At 41.6% G+C, this 16,620-nt stretch overlaps 2 protein-coding genes across 2 annotated transcripts in view; both read right to left on the bottom strand.

The window, feature by feature from the left end:
- Nucleotides 1–8,547, bottom strand: part of DERA (deoxyribose-phosphate aldolase) — a 92,903-nt gene extending 84,356 nt beyond the window's left edge. Inside the window, exon 1 of the mRNA XM_006030869.3 lies at nt 8,439–8,547. Coding sequence (XP_006030931.1) covers nt 8,439–8,469 — 31 coding nt within the window. The 5' untranslated portion in view covers nt 8,470–8,547. The remainder of the gene's footprint in view (nt 1–8,438) is intronic.
- A 2,520-nt stretch (nt 8,548–11,067) lies between these two features.
- Nucleotides 11,068–16,620, bottom strand: part of STRAP (serine/threonine kinase receptor associated protein) — an 11,398-nt gene continuing 5,845 nt past the window's right edge. Inside the window, exons 6-10 of the mRNA XM_006030868.3 lie at nt 15,787–15,924; nt 13,540–13,676; nt 13,151–13,300; nt 12,384–12,449; nt 11,068–11,998 (exon numbers count right to left, since the gene is read on the bottom strand). Of these exons, the coding sequence (XP_006030930.1) occupies nt 11,937–11,998; nt 12,384–12,449; nt 13,151–13,300; nt 13,540–13,676; nt 15,787–15,924 (553 nt within the window). The 3' untranslated portion in view covers nt 11,068–11,936. The remainder of the gene's footprint in view (nt 11,999–12,383; nt 12,450–13,150; nt 13,301–13,539; nt 13,677–15,786; nt 15,925–16,620) is intronic.

The raw sequence follows: 16,620 nt of genomic DNA, 5'->3' as shown, positions 1-16,620 counted from the left end.
GCCAGTGGCTGTGCAATGACGTCGGCCAGTGCCTTCAGTACCCTCGGATGGAGCTCATCCGGGCCTGCTGACTTAAAGGCATCCAGTTCCTCCAAGTGACTCTGCACCATCTCAGGGTCTACGCATGGTAGTCTGGCGCCTTGCTGCTGCCTCTCTACAATCCCAGTGAGAGACTTGTATGTCCCAGTATGTGGAGTTCCACCGAGTCTCCACACCCTGCATGATTTTGTGCTGTAGGATGCTCAGCTCTGCCTGTTTGTCTCGCAGCATGTTGCCCACCTTGATGCTCCAGTAGAAGTAGCCTGCCACCTTCCTGCATTTTGAAATGAGCTGGCTGGTAGCGACAGCGCTATCACTGGCAGCCTTCTCCCCCTCCAAGGCGTCCCTGACTATGAGGTGGAATTTGTGTGCCACACAGTGGATGCCAACAAAGTTGGCATCATGGACCACCTTGACCATATTGGTCCTGACATCGGAGACCACAAACCTGTGGGTGAGCTTGCCGTGCTCTATGAGTCACCCCTGCACCATGCAGTTCATGACCACCATGATCTCCCTTGCCATGTGGGACTCATCTATCACCTCCACTTGAAGGAGAGCCCACCAATGACCCAACTGATCGCAGCAGTGCCCTGTGAGGGAGAGGTAGGATGGGGCCATGAGCACCATGAGCCTCCTGAACCCTGGATGGTCAAAGAAGGGCTGGCCATCCAGAGCAAGCATCTCCCCAATGCACTGGGTGACCTCACTCACCCTTGCAAAGTGCCCCACCTTTGTCTGCAACTTTCCCCCACTGGTCCAGGATGGCCTGCCTCTGCTTCATGGGGATGGAGGATTTGGAGTGAGAGGGAGAGTTCTTTTTGGGCATGCTCCCACTGGTGCCAGGCTGAGGAGGAACAAGGGCAAAGGGGTACTGCCTCCTGAGATGCAGCAGCATCACTGTAGTGGTAAAATGTTTCACCTCCTTGCCGCAGCTGATCTGCCTTTGGCAGTGCTGGCAGGTAGCATACCTGGGATCATCTGCCAACTCAAAACGATCCCACATTACACTACCCCTTCTACCACTACACTTCTGAGTTGAGGGTGGGGATCTTGCCTTATCCCCCTCCTCAGCAGGCAGAGACACAACAACAAGAAGAGCTGACTCAGCTGAGCCACTTGCCTCCACAACCTCATTCAAGGTGCCTTCCAGAGGAGACCTGCCTCTAGGGGAACTTTGAGGGATGTGGAGCACAAACTCAGATCCCCACTCCTTCCCCATAATTTCCCTGGCTGTGGCACTGAGCTCCCCAGGTTCCAGATCCAGCTCCTCCTCTGGCACTGGGAGGCTCATGCTGGGTGATGAAATTGGGGTGGAGGAGATGGTCCTTCTGCTGCTGGTGCCTATTTCTGGAATTAGGGGAGGTGGTGCGGGTGCAGGGACAGGTACTGCTCCCACCTCCTTGTTTCCACTAGCGGCAGAAGACTCATCGCTGCCAGGAAAGATGGTGCATCCATGTTTTCAGGGGGAACTTGCAGCTCTTCCCGTACCATTGCTAGCCCCTCTGTCTCCCCTGCCAGAAGACCTGGCACCTGCCTTTCCAGCACAGTTCATAATGTTTGCTGTGCTGGAAAATGTGTGTGTGTTTACTATATCTTCTATCTGTGATATATTGGAAAGGTGTATCCAATCCTTTCCAAGAAGAGAGACTAGCAAGAGAGTGAAGAGACTGACTAGGAAGCCAGTCACTGCAGCCAGTACCTTTCATACACTGTTGCTTCCAGGGAGAGACAGCTCACAAAAGGGAGAGAAAGCTTTCACACAGAGCCTTATATGCTGTTTTTACATCCCTCCCCCAGAGCACTGTGATTGGAAGGGAACTCAGGGAAAGATCATAGTCACTGACCAGTTACAGATGTCAATATCAGAGCAGTCTTTCCCCTCCTCCTCCCCACCTCTCAGTTTCTGTTTCTCCACAAGACTGCCTTTTCCGAATCACCATGTGATATCCCCAGATGGTGTTGTAAGTACCTCCATCTCCCTGAGCCAGGTACCCTGACTCGCCTGCTATGACTTGATGGAAACATATTTGTAGGAGGGGTTCAGTAGTGTTCCCACGCTGTCCCAGAGATGGTAATACTCATGGGGTTGGTGCCGCTGGTCCTGGGGCTCTGTTTCCCCTACACCCCAGTATACTCGGCAACCATGTGGGCTCTCATGCCTCCATTCCTAATTAATGGTTCCGGCTCCTTATGGCCTCTCATTGGGCCTCGCCCTGTCAGTTTCAGTGGAGAGTGCAGGTTTATGGTTTCAGCCTGGCACTTGTCCCTGCTTCTTGACCCTACTCTGCCCCTTCACCGGGCCAGAAACAGCCATACCCTTTGCAGGGTCGAGGATGGCTGCAGAGACTCAGAGCTCCCACCACCAGGACAGAACCCAGTGCCCCAAACTGTGTGCTGTGTGTCGGGAAGCGCTTTCTGTCTTCCCCATGCTGATCCCACCCTATTCTGGCGGATCAATGTCATAGGGAGCCTGTGCTGGCCAGGATCCACCCCTATGAGCTGGGTGTCTCCCTCCACTGGCTTCCCCCATACCCAGCTTCTACTGGGGAGGGGAGGGGGTTCTCTCCTGCAGTGGAGGGTGCAGCTGACATCATCAGCCGGCTGCTGCCCAGCCTGATTGTCAGCTGCTTGAAAAGCTGGCGCAGTGCCAGCTCCAGCCCCAGCTCCAGCTCCCTCCTGGGTAAGTTCCCCATGGCACTGGGGTCCCTGGGACTGCCTTTGGGAGCACCAGAGTCTATAGCCAATGCCTGTGACCCCTGCGAGTGGCTCCAGTTGCCACACACCAAATCTTTTTCCAAATCTTTTCTGAATCAATCTGCGTGCTTCAAATTGATTTGGAGCTTTTTATGGGTCTCCCAATTCAGTTCAGATTCGATGATTCAGCCACTGAATCAGGCCGAATCTTCTCCAAATTGAATTAGTGACTGAAGCTTTGCACACCCCTAGTAAAGCATACAAACACAACACTTCACCAATTGTGTGCACGCCTCCTTGGAAGCAGAGCGAGCAGGCAGATTCCTTCCGGACCTACATGGCAATCCACTTAAGACTGAGTACATGAGAACTGATTCCCTATTCTTTGCGTATAGGACAAAAAATTATTGCAGATGGTAAAATTTTCCATCCAATTTCATTGTACAGCTCCCTCACAGAAAATAAATTCCACAGGCTGGATCTAAATTTACACAAAGCAGTATTTTCTTTTATCTCTTCTAAATGCACCCATCCTCCTTTTACTTACAGTATGGAAAAAGACAGACCAATTATTTTTCTGTTAAATAAACCAACTATAGTGAAAACTAAGGAATGGGCAATTGTAATAAAAAACAATTAAATCATATGCCAAGACTTGGGAACAGGTGTATTATTTTCATCCCAGAAAAGACAGATGATATATACAGGGTGTTTATAAGTCCTTGTGCAACTTTAAACTTTAATAACTTTGAATGTACACATGATAGAAGCAAACTGTAAATGGTGATTGAAAGCATAATTCATTAAGTTTTAAAACAATACAGCTCAAATTTATCAGCTTCAACATAACCACCATCTTTCATGATATAGCATTCAATTTCATTTTCCAACTCATAGAAAACATTTTCCACTTGCTACCGAATGATTTCATGAGTTGCGTTTGTGATTCTTACCCTATGCATAGCTTACACTATGTTAAAAAACTTAATGAATTATGCTTTCAATCACCACTGACAGCTTGCTTCTATCACGTGTACATCCAAAGCTCTTAAAGTTTAAAGTGGCATAAGGATTTTATAAACACCCTATATTCCTGTCCACTATGAATATTAGTAAATATATTTGACCACTAGATGGCCCTGTTTCAAAACGCTTATCACCATCCACATGCAATTACCATTGTCAGGGACAGCAGAAATGCTTTGCAAAATCATTAACCAAAAGATGTTAGAAGAAGCTGGCAAACACTTTAGGAATCATAAATATTGCATAGACTATAAAATCAGTTCACACTGCTGGTTGGCTGGCCTGTAAAATAAAGGAAAGTATATTATTTTGCTTTAGAAATATTGGGCTTCCTAACACTTGTTTTCCCCATAATTTCAAGCGTCTATTCCTGGAGCATGAGGCCTGTCTTTGCACAAGCAGCACTGCTTTCCCTTGTCGCAAGTTAACAAGAAAGCAGTTACTGACATGAAGGTAGAAGTCATCCACTGAACCTTCCAACTTGCCTGGATATAGGAGAAAGATGTGTCCCATGTACTGCCAGCACAACTGGAAAAGCTAGGGGGAAAATAGCTGAAGGAGAAATGTTCAGTATCTTTATTGCTTAGACTTAAGCATACAAATCTTCCAAGTAGCTCAAGCTCCTTATCTGCATTCCTTGGTGTAAGCATGACAGTGACAATTACCATATTTACTCGAATATGAGACAATACATCCCCATCCCCATCCTTCCCCGCAATCCGCATGGAGGAAAAAAGCCCTTCATCTTGTATTCACATATGAAGCAGAGGGAGCAGCAGGCAGGTGCTGTGGCTCTGACTCTGGCCCAGAGTCAGGGCCAGAGTCAGAACCGCAGCAGCCTCCTGCTTCCTTCCCCCTGCTATCCCTCTGCAGCCTCTGCCCCCTCCCACTCACTTCCTTCCCTCCCCTTCACTGTCAGGCACAACTCTTGATCGGGTTTGGGTCTCTCTGGGCATAGAGCACATGGAAACTCCTTCTCTTGCCTGGCCAATCAGCAGTGCCAACAAGCAGTCCGGCAGTAAATGGGAATCTAATATTTGATTTGGGGGGCCATTTTAAATTCAGGGGCATCTTATATTTGAGTAAATGCAGTAACTTCCTCCCTTATAAGGACGCCCTTGCTGTCCTCAGCAGCTTGCTCTCACATTTTTGGTCTAGAGACCAGTGGTTCCCCGTCTGTGGTACAGGTACCACCAGTGGTATGCAGACAACCTGCCAGTGGTACACATTAACAGATTTATTATAATTACTTTATATGACATAAAATTGCTGGTGGTACTTAAGATTGTAACATTTTAAACTGGTGGAGTGCAATCTGTCACAGTTTGGGAACCGCTGATCTAGACAACGCACCATGTCTTTCAGCTAATTTATTATTTTAAAGTTTATTTGACATTGAAATGTAGGGTTACCCACAAAATTATATATAATCCTGTCCACTATGAATATTAGTAAATACATTTGACCACTAGATGGCCCTATTTGAAAATGCTTGTCACCATCCACATGCAATTACCGTTGTCGGGGACAACAAAAACACTTTGTAAAATCATTAACAAAAAGATATTAGATCAAAAAGAATATCAAAAAGATGTAAACAAAAAAATGACTACACTATTAACTGATGTGCATTAACTGAAGACATGCTTTTCAGACAACTATAGATGAGGATCAGTCAAAAAAGAATTAAAATGGCACCACTCAAAAATTTTCTATAAGAGCATCTGATTTTCCAGTTCTCAACCTAGAATACAGAGAGGGAGAGATTTCAGAAGTATGCATAACAAAAAAAATCTGTCAGTAAGCATTTCAAGATGGGTTCACAGACGGCAAGGCTCTGGATTCAACAGTGCTTTCAATCCTTGGACACAAATTAATCCAATTTCTTGAGAAACTAAAAGCTGCTTACGGGAAGAGAAAACATGACAGAAAATATTTTGAATGCAAATTATGAAGACAAAGTGATGGCAATATAATAATGCTTACTTCAGGTAGGGCTTTTCAGCTGTAGCTTTAAAAATGTTGTCATTTTTTAAAACAGAAGTGAAACCAAGAATATTTAAGTGACTCACCCAAAGTTATGCAGCAAGTAGAGCTAGAATATAAACTATATTCCCTAACTTAATTCTATGACGTATCCAGTACATAATGGGAATCTACTCAAGGACAGGCACCTACTTCTGCTAAATAACATTTCCGATTTCTAAACAAAAGCCTTCCACGAGCCACTTAGGCAATTGCAAAATAAGAGGTAACATTTACACTAAGAATTAAAGGTGCTGCATTTTTGTAATTTGCATAAATAAATGTGTACCCATGCACTCCAGTACGCTTCACTGCCTCCTCACAAAAACTGAAGATTAGTCACTACACTATTAACTAATGTGCATATGCACATATACATATATTAACTAAAGACATCCTTTTCAGATTACTATAATTGTGGGTCAGTCTCTTATCTTCACAGGCAGCCTCAAGTCAAACATCAGATGAGAGCAACCCAACACTTCACTTTTGGGAGATACACAACATTTCAGTTGTTTCAGAGGGAGGAAAATGAAAGATTTCCACCAATTAACAGTTATGGAGGAGTAGGGGGAATTCTCAGTAATCCACTGGGAAACTCTAAAATCAGTCCTCAGGGACAAAATACTAACTTTCATTTCAGGAAAGAAAAAAGGCCTGGAAAACGATAAGTAAATCTCTTGATATACAAAATTAAATGACTAGAAAGGCACATCCTGTTCTAGACTACATTAAGGTGGGAGGTACAGGGGGGTGTGAAAGAAATTAATTCAAGAAGAACCTGTGACAGCTACAAACTTATCAGGGTTTTGTGATATTGTTGGCGTGATTACAACTTGCTGGAATAGCAGTCTGGCCAGCCCATACAATTTCATCATGACACATGTAATATTAATGTTTTATTTAAAACCTTAAGTTGTGGGCATAGGTGATTCATTTTAACAAAAAACAAAGACCCATTTTTAGTCCTCCCAGTGGCAGAAAACAGCTTAAAATTGTGACCCAAGAACACCTTAAAGGTTCAGTAAAATAAAACACATCATAACATAAAACTAAGTTTTATTTTTCTTTTTTAAATCCAGCTTTGAGATTTGGAGTGGGGAGGGGGTGTGATTCATCTTTAAATATCTGGGGTTGGCAAAAGTGTAAAAGACTATTGCAAAATCATCCCCAAAGTAAACACTGGATTTAAAACTGCCCAGTGTATACTACTTTACCTGAGCAGTTGTACTGTTGGACTTTTGTTCATACAACTTCTCATGGACAGTAAATTTTGAGCCAATGGCCGAAGACTTTATTTCTCCTTTTGGTTAAACAAGTTGCAGAGAAAGCAAGTAATAGAGCTTATGTCAATCATTTGTAGAAAAAGAAAAATATCAAAGTGCAAATATCAAATTCCAAATATTTAGTAATCCACCAGAAGCACAATGTGAACCTCACAGTACCCTGGAGGTTGAAATACGCTTGAAAAAGCAACTCATCTAACCATTTAACATAATGAAAGATTCCCTAGAGATCATCTCTTTGTGGACAGTTTGCCAGCCAGGATACATGATATAAACAGTGAGCAGCAAAGTTCTGCCAGTGAGAGCTACCCAGAAACAACCATCACTTCCTCCAAATCACAGGCATAGATAGCTATGGGCATAAAGATGGCCCTCCAATATGCCAACCTCTTCATGAGCCACCTGGAGGAAGAATTTCTAGAAACTGCACCATCGAACCTGCACTATACCCATGTTACACAGATGATGTTTTCATTATCTGGACTGAACACCTGGACTTGCTATATCCACTACAGATTTAACAATCACCACCCTCAATCATAAGCTGGCTGAACACTAAGAAGCAAGGACTGAACACTGATATTGGATTTATGGTCTGTTAAAATTTATCCAACTCCTGAATAATTTTCACACAAGGAAGGTGAGACTGACCCCCCCCCCCCCTTTTCCTTTTGATAGGTCTTGATCTCCCAGTACTCAGCTTCTTTTCTTTTGCTAATTGGGTTCACTACAGTGAGACTTTCAGCCCCTCCCCTACACTGTGCTTCACTTGCTTTGCCTAGCCTCCTACAGAGACCTGAGGGAGAAGGTCTTACATTTGAAAGCTTGTCTGACTTTTATCCCAACTATACAGTTGCTCCAATAAAAATATCACTTAATTGTTTCTCAGCCTTTTGGCTAAGATCAAGCAAGACCAAGGGCATCTGAACCCCAAGGCCTCCGAGCCTGGGGCTTGCATTTAGGATACCTGCCTGGGGAGTATCCGAAGCCCCAGACTAATGGAGAAGGAGAATACTTGCCCGGTTATAGAGCCACACAGATTTGATGATTGAACTCTCAGTCAGATTTTGGACCTTTACTGGGCTTTTGTCCTATTGCATTTGGAACTGATCTGAACAAGATAAAAATTAATAAGCGCTGTCACCCCAAGAAAGCCTCCGACATCATTTCTGGACCACTACAGCTACATCACTCTCACACTACTTAGAAACCAAGAGTTTCAGTGGTTGGCTAGGAAGTGACCCCTGGTCAGACAGCTGGACCTTGCCCTGCCCTGGCTCCATGCCCTGCACCAGACCTGCTCACCCACAGGAGGCTGAGATGTGAACAGGCTGCAAGCAGGGTGGAGTAGCTGCAATCCCTTACCCAGCTCCATGCCCGGGTTCCTGGCTGACATGATCCCTGAGCCTCACGGGGAACAGCAATAGGTTTCGGCACTTCCTGGTTCGCTTCCCTCCTTCCTCCCCTATATGGGACAGGCAGGAAAGAGCAGCTGATCAAACCAGAAGGGGGTTGCTCATTGGCTTTCACAGGCAGGCTGGGAGGAGCTTTGTACAAGTAACCTCCTTCTGCTGAGCAGCCTGGCTAGACTGTCACAAGGGATCTCTTCTCAGAGTAAAACTGATTGAGCCTGAAATGGTCCTTTTTCAGAAACAGCCGTCCTCCTTACTTATGCATTCACACATGGACACCCACTGCCTACCCTACGCGGGTGTGCAACAGGAAGAATCCTCCAGCCCCTCCAATCTTACTCTTCTCCGTTGCAGGGGCTAGGGTCTGACATGTTTTCCTGCATCTATGCCACAGCAATTCACTCTGGGCAAAATACACAAGTGGTGTAAACAGAGGAAGAGTTGAGAGCTAGGTGCTACTGCACACACTAAGGAAACAAGTATAGATGCACCATAAAACCTTGTAGTTCTGGGGTACCGAGAAATAACTACTCAATTGTACGAGAAGACACACAAAAAACTAGAAATCTTGGTTCCAAAATGATACCTTTTATTAGACCAGCTGGCAAGAAAATTGTCCTTTTCTGCAAGCTTTCAGGATCAAAGTCCTTTCATCAGGCTCTGGGAAAAAGTCCGCATAGGTAAGAAATAAACTTCATTGCAGAACAATGAATTACCTCCCTGCCTGCTATCTGACACCTCCAGGGAAGGAATTCTACCTGATCAACACATCAAAGAGCTACTTAACACAGCTCACAAAGACACTCTCATGGCCCCAGAGGGACAACCTTCCATCTTCAGCTCCCTCTGTACAAAAATGACATTTATTTTCTGCCTATGGGGACTTTTAACCATCTTGTACCATTTACACTTTTCCCAGAGCCTGATGAAGGGACTTTTCAGTCTTCTTGTAATGCAAGATGAGCCACCATGCTTACACAACCAAGTCAAGTTTTGAAATTCTCTGGTCTTCCCAGATGGCTTCAGTAGGGTATAGGTCTCAAAAACCTGGTATCAATCAGTGGAAGCTTTCTCCTCATATACATAGGATTTGAACAAGATAAAAATAAAAACTGTCACCCTAAAAAAGCCCCTGGCATAATTTCTGGACCACCACAGCTACACTATCACTCTCACACTACTTAGATACCAAGTTTCAGTGGTTGGCCGTTTTACTTTGTAATCCCAAATGTTTATGTATAGCCGTGATTCTCAATCAGGATGCCAGGGGTACCCTATGTTACCACAGGAAGTGAGATAAGCAGAGAAGAGCAGGCACAGGTTCTCTACCAGGCCATTCCCCAGACCCACACTGCTGGCTGGCTGACCACTCTTGCAGAAGGTAAGTATTATAATAAACAGATTCGTTTTTGAAATGGGGTGCTATTCAAGGCCAACAAGGAGTATTTTGAGACCAAATAGATTAAGGATCAGTGATGTATACAGAACTTCTTGGCCATGTTTAGTTTTTCCCTTTCCTACATTTCTCTGTTTCAGCACTGTTTAATATTAAAAAACAGCATCCCTTTTTTTAAGTTCATTATGGTGCATTCACTGTATTATTTATTAATTTTGTCAAAAGTCTTTAATGTTAACAGAGGATCTTCTGGAACCTCACTTAAGACAGGATAATTCAAAGGGCACGGAGTGAGCACAGATTTTGGAGATCTAGACTAGTATCATTCTGTATCTTCAACATTAGAAAACAAAACCAATTTAAAGTGAAAATGGAAAGAATACCTTTAAAACTTCACAGCTAAGAACCAATTCTTAGTGACACTCCAGATAACTTCATTTCACAAATTAAAATATGCAGTCTTTGACTCTTAATTCTGATGTAAACATTTCATTTTAGAATCCCATTTTTAAAGACTAGCCTGGATTTGCCAATCACCATTCTATTTGACCTTACATAAATTACAACTCTATTCCTCATTTGACTCCAACACAGAAGTAAAATTCACCCTTGAGAAGCTATTTCACAACCACGTCAAACAACATTACCACACCTATATTTGTTTTTAACACTAAAATATAGAACGAGAAACTACAAATCACAGCAGTGTATCTCCCATCTCCTGGGGTTTTTTTAGAAAAGGCTTCTCTCCCCTTAGACTTGTAACTGCACTGACTACGTTTTCATTTTAAATTTCTTTTTAAACATTACCAAGTATGATGAAGCTGCATGAAAGGGTTTTTGATAGTTTGTTTGATTTTTACAAGCCAGTCTGATATATAGAAAAACCGTTCCTCGAAAATACAAGGGGGTGAGGAGGGAAACAAAACAACAAATACACATTTAAACTCATTCACATACCACAAACCACATTTCCCCCTCTCCCACATTTAGAATTTAATGGCAGAACCTAAGAAGCATATGTTGTCAAAAGCTACTTTATCTCGAAGCCACATTTGATAAATCGTTCCTTTATTACTTCCTTAAAAAGGAAGAAAGTTGGCAATCAGGCTTTTGTAAACACGTGTAGTGCATAAATGAAAAAAAAAAAAACTGTACACAAGATTAAAGTGACATTACAAATTTAAGAATAGCAATGACATTTTCTTTAATGAAGAAAGTATATTACTGACAGAAAGGAGTACTCTATTTTGAAACTTAGTCTGGATGCCTAAGTCCACGCTGTAGAGATTTATCAGTGGTACCTCTACAGGAATATGTTCAGCTTTCTTCAGATGCATTTTATACTTCTGTTTTTCCAAATTTTTTATTTGAGAGAGGTTCGCTTACATTCAAAGTTTAAAGAGTAAAAGATACAAGGCTTGTGAAAGAGGATACTCATCATCCGCTATTCCAGAGACTTTAATACTAAAACACGCTTATTCTCATCTCTTTCCTTTTTGCATAATACAAAACCAATGGATGCTGGAAAGGACAGAGTAATAACTGTTGCTTCTATTCCACAATCCCAATGCTAACAATAAGATGAGTCAGTTGAGAGGCATTTTATTTAAACAATTGAAAACAGATGTTCAGAAGCGATGTACAATGGAACAGAAAAAATGAACTGAATATTTTAGTATACAATCCCTTCTTTATAACTAAAGCCGAATCTTCCAACTTTCAGAAAAAAAATATTGGTAAAAGCTGTTATATTTCTTCTCCATAATAAAGAAAACACACTACAATGAGTCTAATTGAAATTGGGAGAGACTGGATCTTGGCTTGCACACTTCATTCAAAAAGACAGTAGGCAGCTGAGCTAAAAGATAGCAAAACTCTACTAAGTCTTTTTTGATATTCATTTCTCCTACAAAACAACACAGCCAGTTCCAACGCATTCTCATCAATTACAGCCCATCTTTGCCTTATGTAGAGAGTAAACTCTGGAAGGCCCCTGCTTATCACTGGTTGTTTAAGTCATTACATCCATGTGTTGCATAACAGTTGTGATGTTCAAGCTTTAACTTCAGGAGTTGAGCTGTACACTGAATCTGAGTTTTCAGAGGGAAGCTCTTCTGCAAATAAAATGAAAAGGCATCAAGCAAACTTCATCTTAGTTATAAAAACCACCCAAACAATCATGGCACTGATTTCTCCAAAGATATAAAAGATGACTGGAATCCATCTTTCATGCTAACCCTTTGGAATGGTTCATACAACTAATACAATTTTCAGTATTACACACAGCGTGTTCACTATTCTATAGAAAAACAAAATACAAGAAGAAAACTATTTTCCACTTATTCTCAAGGAAACTAAAATTAAGGGATCTTATAAACTTTTTAAAAGTGCCAACAGAGAATTCACCATTTCTCTTCATTATACCCTTAAGCATGTAAATCCAGACTAAGCGTCTGCATACAATCTGCATTGCTAGGCAGACTGAGGCAGGTACATTACCTATTTCTTCCTCTGCAGTTCCTGGAAGGCTGGTCCTTGCTTTTGCCAGCTCTGCACCTTCCTCTTCTGGGAACAAAAAGACAAAATTTATTCTATGATTTCTGTTTTTCCTCTCTATTGGCCATTTCCTCTATTTCTCATTTCCATTTTTAATAGATGATGATAAATTTCTTTTATGCCTTTGTCTAGTGTAGGGGGCAGGGAAGTGTTTTTCAGGAAAAGCTATTTGTTTGGTAAATGCCTTCCACCGCTGGACAGCAGTTTTGCAATTTGGTAGGTGTTTCTTATTGCTCTTGTTTTACTCCTCAAAGTTAATTTCCCATGATTTGACACTACTTTTTACTTAAGCATTCATGTATGCTCATTCCTAATGTCCTGATATTTCTGAAATTTATATTACTAAAATATTTATCTTCTTGCTCCATACAATCATATTTTAAATTTCTGTAATAAAAAGGAAAGAAATACAATTAAATGTATGGAAGTTTACTTAAAATATTCACTGAGCTTTTATTTAATACATTTATAGGTTTGAAATGGATAACTGACAGCTGCAAAAGAAAAGCCCAGAGCATATTAAGCTGAACAAATCTGATCTAGAGATCAACTTACTTCCTTTACGATTTGCGAAGCTCATGCAGGTCACACATTCAACTAGCAGTTTTTATATAAAATACTGCCTTGTTAATAATTAATTGTTAGACTTTGAACATACTTTTAGATGTTATAATGCAACTAAATTTTACCAGAACTACCCAAGTTCTTACCAGGGACTACACATTTCCAGAGACCATACGTTTTCCCTACTGTTGTCTGCCAGAGTCTTAGTGTTCCGTCCTCAGAGCCACTAGCATACAGCTCTCCATCTGGGCTAAATCTCACACAGTGAATGGGACCAAAATGCCCTTTGTAGGATTCTATGAGAAAAATAATTTTGGAAGTATTAATTTCAAAAGCTTAAGCAACAAATGGAACAAATACAGCTAGAAACAGGTCAGAGGAGATATAAATATAGCACCTTCTCAGCATATGCAGCTTCTAAATCTAATAGATATAAGCAAAAATTGTATCTCCTTGAACTTGGGTGCCTATCAAAAGGTTAATTTAACACATTATGCTATGATGTCAACCACCTGAAGCCTTGAAAAACACTCACCTAGTTCTTCTCCTGAGTTATAGTCATATTTGTAAAGTTTAAAATCTTCACCACCAGCAACTAGACATTCTTTCGCAGGGTGAAGAGATGCAGAATTGATTGTGGCAGGAACCTCAAATGATTTAATCTGCTCTAGACTAGAGAGAAACATTTTGTTATTATGTAAACAAACCTACAAAAACCTAGCCCTGAAAACAAGGCCTTTAAAGCAAATTTGGCACTACTTCTACAATTCACAAGGGTTCCTTAAAAATGCCATTTCCAGAAGTCTCAAAAATACCATTTAAATTTGCCAAGCTGAAGACAAGCTTACATCCATGGGTTGTGACCTATGCCTCATTCACATTAAGAGCTGAAGCAGGCCTCTTTGGATGCTCTGCTTATGGTACATTACAACTTAAAACATTTAATTCCCCCCCAAAAAAAGTAATTTAAGTAGTAAAGATAACAACTAATACCTATACCACATCAATGCATTAATAGCAAAATATTCTTGTTTTCCCCTGCCTTTCAATTGTTTTATCCAATTTTATAATGGTAAACTCCTGGCAGCAGAGACTATGCTAGTTGTACTGAGTGCCTCATTAGTCATTCTGGGAGTACAGAAAACTTAACTGACTTAATGAACCATCTCCTGAAAAGGTATCAAACTCATTCAGCCTCAGGGGCCAGGTCTGGCTCATAGGCCTCATCTGACACCCACTTGACTGGAACAATGGAAAAGAAAAAAAAAAGTGAAGGGGGGAGGGGGAGGGGAAGAGTTTAACTTCTTGAACTGCAAGTATTTCAAGACAGGAATCACCTCCTATTTGTTTAAAATGAGGTCCTTAACTCTGAAATATTCCACAGAGAAGCCAAATTTTCAACAGAATTTGCTTTAAATACTTTGCTGGTACATAAAATTGGCACAGCAATACACCTGGTAATTCAGATGTGCGTACTGATAAGATTGATAAATTAAAACAAAACAACTACAGCTTAAGCACTTATGGAAGCCATTTTAACAAGTCTCAGTAGACAATTTTACATTTTAAAGACATTTAAACAATTTGTTCTCCTGAAAGTCATTTATCTGAGAACAACCAACTAAACTAATTAAACATAAAACACAATATAGCAGAGGTTGCAGTAATACAAGTCTCCCAATACATCTTCAAAATCTCAACACCAGGTTAGAAAGAAACACTTCTGTGCCAAGTAGTTCAGCAGACCTTTGCCCTTCTACCTGTTTACCTAAGAAGGATGTCAAATGCTGCAAATTGTACTGTGTTAACAAGTACAGGCCTTGTGCAATAAAACTAAAGAAGTGTTTTCTTGTTCCTCAAGAGTTGACACTTTTCAGTTACACTTGTATTTTAAGGGTAAATGAAAATGAATGTTTATACCCTTCTTTACTGGTGAAGTGGGAAACAAGTGGAGAAACTGTTGGAAGGGGGTGGGAGAAAAAACTGTAGAGAGGGGGAATATCAACATTGCCACATCAAAACCATGCAGAAGGCAGAATCACTTTGTTCCTTTATAGATTGACTAAATCAGAGACACAGGCAGTCCTCGACTTACAACGTTTCGAGTTACAACGCTTTGCACTTACAACGTTTATAAACTGACATCCTGTTTCAACTTTACAATGCCAGTTTCGACTTACAACACTTGATCTGATGCAATGCCATGCCACGCCAGCGAACAAGTTCACTGCGTCGCTCATCTCCCTGGAGAACATCTGTTCAAACTTCCTTGGACACTTGCTTTAAGAATGCAGACAAGACTCCAAAAAATCTGCAGCCAAGACTCATGAGAAGACTCCAACCAAGAACCTTTCAAAAAGTCCAACCAAGAGACCTTAAAAAAAGGCTAGCAAAGTCACCTCAAAGAAGTCCTTCCAAATCAATGATTGCTATTTACAATATAAATATATTAATGTAGCTATATAACTCATCTATAATTGATCGAGTACAAAATTCTGGGGTATTTTTGGTGAAAATAGGGTATTGGGCCTTGGTTCAGGAACCAAACCCCCATTTATAACATTGTTTCTTATGAGAAAATTGGTTCCGAGTTACAACGTTTCGACTTAAGAGACAGTTTTCGGGATCCAATTGTGTCGTAAGTCCAAGGACTGCCGGTATATAGTATAAACTTTTGCGGTGCTTACTTCAGAACAGGTCACAAGCTCAGCATTACCAATAACTATATGCATATGCCCTCTAGTCCTCTCTGTATTTCTAAGGATACATGTTTGGAACTTACGTTTCAGCACTATGAAAGGCAATAGTCTTGCCATAAGTTATCACTAGAATTTCTCCCTCTGGAACGTATTCCATGCTGCTCACAGACATTGCAACGTTTATTGATTTTATTTCAGTCATGCTATTCCGGTCCCAGAGACTGTAAAAATAAATAAATAAATGAATGAATGAAGGCATGCTTAAATTATTTTAGCAAACAAATCATTTGCATCAACACTAGGATCTGAACTACAAATGCTACTTAAGCATACACTTTTAAGATTGATGGCATAGATCTACTGTTAACAGTATGCTTATCTTAACCTTGTTACAATCAAAATGTAAATACACTGACGTTAACATGCACCACATTCTGAAGTAGCATACAGAAATTATTCTGCAACAGGAACCTTAAGTAGGTACGTGTACTTTTAAGTAGAGGTGCACCGATACATCAGTCTGATATCGGGTCAACACTAATGGAAAGAAAATTTTCTGTATCGGAATTTGGCCCAATGTGGCTGATAATTTGTCTGATAAATACCCATGTGCGCGCAAAGAAGCAGCGCAGCACATAGATAGTGAGAAGCAGAGCCGGCAGCATGAAGAGCTGCCTGCAGCTGGTAAGTCAGGTGTGGTGGGAGGGATGGGGGATGGAAGGGCCATGGGGGGCAGATGAATACCCCCTGCGGCAAGGGAGGGTATAGAGTTGGGGCTGGGGCTGCCCAGCTGGGATGGGGCAGGCAAGAGGGGGCAGCTGCTGCCGCTGTGCACTGCTCATCTAGTGCTCATTTGGCAGTTCCCACCACTCGTGTGGGAAGAAATTGGGGAGGGGGGAGGGGGGGAGGGGGGGAGC

This window comes from Alligator sinensis, unplaced genomic scaffold (genome assembly GCF_000455745.1).
Source record: "Alligator sinensis unplaced genomic scaffold, ASM45574v1 scaffold498_1, whole genome shotgun sequence".
NCBI lineage: Eukaryota > Metazoa > Chordata > Crocodylia > Alligatoridae > Alligator > Alligator sinensis.
This window is presented reverse-complemented; position numbering and strand designations above follow the sequence as displayed.